This window comes from Geospiza fortis, unplaced genomic scaffold (assembly GCF_000277835.1).
Source record: "Geospiza fortis unplaced genomic scaffold, GeoFor_1.0 scaffold241, whole genome shotgun sequence".
NCBI classification, from domain to species: domain Eukaryota; kingdom Metazoa; phylum Chordata; class Aves; order Passeriformes; family Thraupidae; genus Geospiza; species Geospiza fortis.
In genome coordinates, this window is record NW_005054491.1 from 432,757 (window position 1) to 436,940 (window position 4,184).

Here is a 4,184-nt window from a genome sequence, read left to right on the forward strand (position 1 = left end):
GTGGGAGGAGCTCGCGGCGACCCCGGCCGGGCTCTCCCCGTGCCCCAGGTGCGGATGGAAGAGGCTCGGTTCGGTCGCCGGTGCTGGCTGCTCGGTGTTTTGAATTCTTAAACGATTTGTACCCTATTCGCACTTAATTCAGCCCGGTGGAACCGAACCTTAAGACTGAAGGAGTGGGTGGATCATGGAAAGCGTGTGCTCTAATAGTTTCGTTTTACAGAATTGCGTTTTAATTCTGCAGCGTTTTAATTCTCCTTCTAAACCTCACATTTATCACCTGGAGCTGCCCAGCTCGGCCAAATCCCGCTCTCTCTGGCTCTGAGGGGTTCCTGGCATCACCCTCCAGCCTGGACTGGCACCAGTGGGATGGGGAGGAGGCAATTCCTGCCCTGGGTGGGAAAAACCCTGGAAAAACCGAGCTGGCCCATCAGTTGTGTAATGCCCATGTCCTGCCTGGCCATGCCTGGGCTTGGTGCGGAGCTGTGCTGATGCCTCCAGGGAGCAGAGTGGGGTTTAGAGAACGGGGTTTGGCTTTATGGACCAGACTGGAGGCTGGAAAGTGGAGTTTAGCCTGTGAGCAATGTTTAGGCTTGGCCTTATGGAGCAGATTGGGGGCTGGAGAGTGGGGTTTGGCCTCTCAGGAGTGTTTAAGTTTGGCTTTATGGAGCACACTGGGGGCTGGAGAGTGGGGTTTGGCCTCTGAGCAATGTTTAGGCTTGGTTTTATGGAGATTAGGGGCTGGAGAGTGGGGTTTGGCCTCTGAGCAGTGTTTAGGTTTGGTTTTATGGAGCAGCCTGGGTAGCAGCTCGCTCCACAGAGCGTGGGTCAGTTTGTGCCTGGACTCTGTGCCTGCCTCAGGGGGAGGGACCCTGACTTTGACCTGGCTGTGCAAAGCTTAAGGGCAGCTTTTATAGCTATTTTAAATGGCAAAAAAAGGGTTAGATCCTCAACGATCCCCTTCCCAAACCGAGAAACAAAAGCTCAGGCCGGGCAGGAACACGGACCCAGCGGGGCTCTGGCCAGGCTCTGCCACCCCGAGCACGTCCCACTGCTGTGAACACCCCGGGGACTCCTCCCTCTGCGGGGGGAGAGGTTGTTTTTAGTTTGAAGGTGACTCTGGAGAATGTTATCTGCTCTCTCTGCCTGTCCTGCTGGCTCAGATACCAACGCTGTGCCCGGGGAGGCATCCGGGCTCGGCCCTGGGCTTTGGGAGCTGAGCCCCACTTGGAGCCTCCCACCCGCTGGGAAATGTGGCAGCAGCCCTGATCGATCCCAGTGGTTTTGTGCTGGCCATTCTCCTGTGCCTCGGGCTCCACAGGCATTTTCCCCAGCCCAGAGAGCCCAGGGAGGGCATTAATCCCATGGGAATGTGAGTGGTGCTTGCTGCTGCTTGCTGGAGCCTTTTAACCTGTTTGAACTGCACGAGGCACCCTCGAACTCGGAGCAAATAACCTTGCAGAGCTTATTTTGTCAGCGTACAGTAATCACCTTGTAGCTGTAAAACCCCTTGATCTTTACCAGCTCCCGCTTTAATTCGGGCTGCGCTCGGAGCAGACGGGGCTCACACAAAGTGCTGTGGGCAGTTCCAGGGCTTGGCAGCCTTGGGAGTGTTTGATCACAGGTCTGTGGTGTGGAAAAAAACCCTTCTGGCATGGTTCTGGGGGTGGAACCGAGCTGATAGCCCCATCCCATAACATCTCTGGGTGCCCCTGAACCTCCTGCTTGGATAAATCCGTGTCTGCCTTCTTCTAGGAGTCACCCCACAACGAGGAATCCTTTCTCTTTCAGCCTTGCTTATTCCTCAAGAGTTTCAAAGCTTGAGTAGGAAAAGCTACTTTTCCCTTAAAAAAATGTGGAATTAATTTCTTTAGGAGTCAAGCTTAGCTTATGGGCTAACTTGTGTCTTTATTGAGTTTGAGCAAGCTTGGGTTTGTAACACTGATTTCTTCCTCTTAGGATTTCCTGTTAAAACATCTTGAGGCTTTCAAAACCCCCAAAAAACTTCTCCTAAGCCCAGTTCCTCTGTGCCTGTACATCATGGTGCATCCGTGGAGGGTTGTGTGTAATCACAAAGTGCTTTTAACTGAGCAAATTCATTCCTGGAAGGTTCTTGGGATGCCTGTTCGTACAGGAAGGATGTGTCTCAATCTCGACTCCACCTGAAATCTGGCTGGGGTGGGTCACGTAGTGAGCTCTGCTTGTGCCTGATGGTTTTTCCCCAAGTGGAGCTGCTGAGCCTCCCTTCCTGCCTGCCCTGGGAAGGGCTCCTGGGGCTGGGGCTGCTGCCCTGGAGCCCCAGGGTTGTTTGGCAGCTGCACTGCAGGTATTTAATTCCAATAGGAACCAACCTTTGGACTGGCTGATTCCAGCACTGAGCCCTCTGGCTGCGAGGGCAGAGTGAAAAACACCCAAATTCCATCCTGCAGCTGCTGCCTGTGCCTCTGGTGTGTTGGTTGCCAGTTCAGCTCTGCAGGCTGGTCTCGCCTGAGATGAAAAATCAGATTTCTCTGTTTGTATGACAACAAATTTACACGTTTCCTCACCTGCCTCGTGACATCTTGCGGTCCGCGAGAATTTTCGCCTCTCCCAAAAAAAGTTCTGACCTCGGGGTTGTGCTCAGGGGTTCCTGCTGGGCACCTTGGGGGGCTGAGGGATGGAAGGAGGGTGTGGGCTGGTCCGTGTGGCTGTGGCTGGTACGTGTGGCTGTGCCATGGCTCAGCAAGGGGGGGCCTGGACCCCGGCCAGCTCCCAATTACAGTCAGGGCAGCCCGGGGCTGTGCACTGAGGGGGAACAGACACGTTCCTCCTGGAGCCACAGGGGCTCTCTGAAGCTCTTTTCTCATTGCAGTTGTCTTAATTAAACTGGCTCTGAGAGGGCTCAGGGTCCTGCTGCCTTGCTGTCCCCAGCCTTCCACGCTGATGTGACCTGTGCAGCACCTTGCCAGAGCACAGGCTGGGGAATGTGGGGGCTGCATAAGCCCTTGAAACACAATTTGAGTGGTTTTATCGTGCTTAGGGGCCTTGGGATGTCCCTCACAGCAGGTGGGAGATGCAGTTTGGATAGTGGCACTCACTGAGTGCTGGTTTTGCAATTTGGATAGTGGCACGCACTGAGTGCTGGTTTTGCAGTGGAGATGCAGAATGCAAGCGAGCCAGGCAGAGCTCAGAGTGTGGAGGGGAGGGAGGGATGAGCACACTGATGTGGAGACAGCCTGCAGCCTCTTCTCAGCCGCAGAGTGTTGTTTTTGCTGGTGGAAGGTGAGTTCTTGCTTTGCACTAACACTTTGCACTAATACCTCTCCAACTCATAGCTGGTTTTATAAAGTCACCGCTGTCTCAAAAGAGACTGGCTCAGGACAGCGTGGAGCTGTACTGCGAGGCGATTGGCAATCCCATCCCCGAGATCCAGTGGTGGTTTGAGGGCAACGACCCCAATGAGACCCATGCCCAGCTCTGGGATGGCGCACGGCAGGACCGTGTCAAAATCAACGCCACCTACAACCTGCACTCCACCAGCACCATCTCCATCGCCAACCTCACGGCCGACGACTCGGGCATGTACGAGTGCAGGGCCAGCAACGACCCCGACCGCAACCACTTGTCGAAGAGCCCCAAAGTCAAGTGGATCCGTTCCCAGGCGAACGTTTTTGTCATCGAACGTGAGTGGCCACACGCCGAGGCCTTGGCACTTTGCTCGGACACCGGTGTCTCGAGTCTCCCGCCGTGCTCACCCCCCACTACCTGTGACTTGACCCGCTGCTCAAAAAGGGTTGTGGCTTCTCCCCGATCAAAAAATTCGCCCTCCGGCCATCCCGCGCCTTTTCCGGAGCCAAAGAACCTGGAAGCTGCTGCTTGTCCCCAAGCCTTCATTCTGTGGTCGACTCTTCCCCAACCACCACTGACCAGCAGCCCTTCCTTGCAGCTCATCCAGCTCCTTCTCCTTGCAGCAGCCCTGCTTTCAGCTCGCTTCCGTGCTGGTGAACCCAGACTCTTGGTGGGGGAAAAAAACCAAATCTTGCTTTGAGGTCTGAGATGCAACCGTTTTTGAAATGGCCGTGTCTGTGTGACACCTGAGTGTTGGTGGTGTTGCTTGTCCTGTGGATGTGGCTGGGTTCCTGTGATGGTGTTCACAGGGGTCTGAGGATGAGGGAAGAGACGAGGATCTGACTCCATGTTTCAGAAGG

General features: G+C 54.9%; 1 protein-coding gene across 1 annotated transcript in view; it reads left to right on the forward strand.

Annotated features, from left to right (window-relative positions):
• The first annotated feature begins 3,218 nt into the window (after positions 1-3,218).
• The window catches only part of BSG (basigin (Ok blood group)), an 11,705-nt gene continuing 10,739 nt past the window's right edge, over positions 3,219-4,184 (forward strand). Inside the window, 1 exon segment of the mRNA XM_031063296.1 lies at positions 3,219-3,659. Coding sequence (XP_030919156.1) covers positions 3,557-3,659 — 103 coding nt within the window. The 5' untranslated portion in view covers positions 3,219-3,556.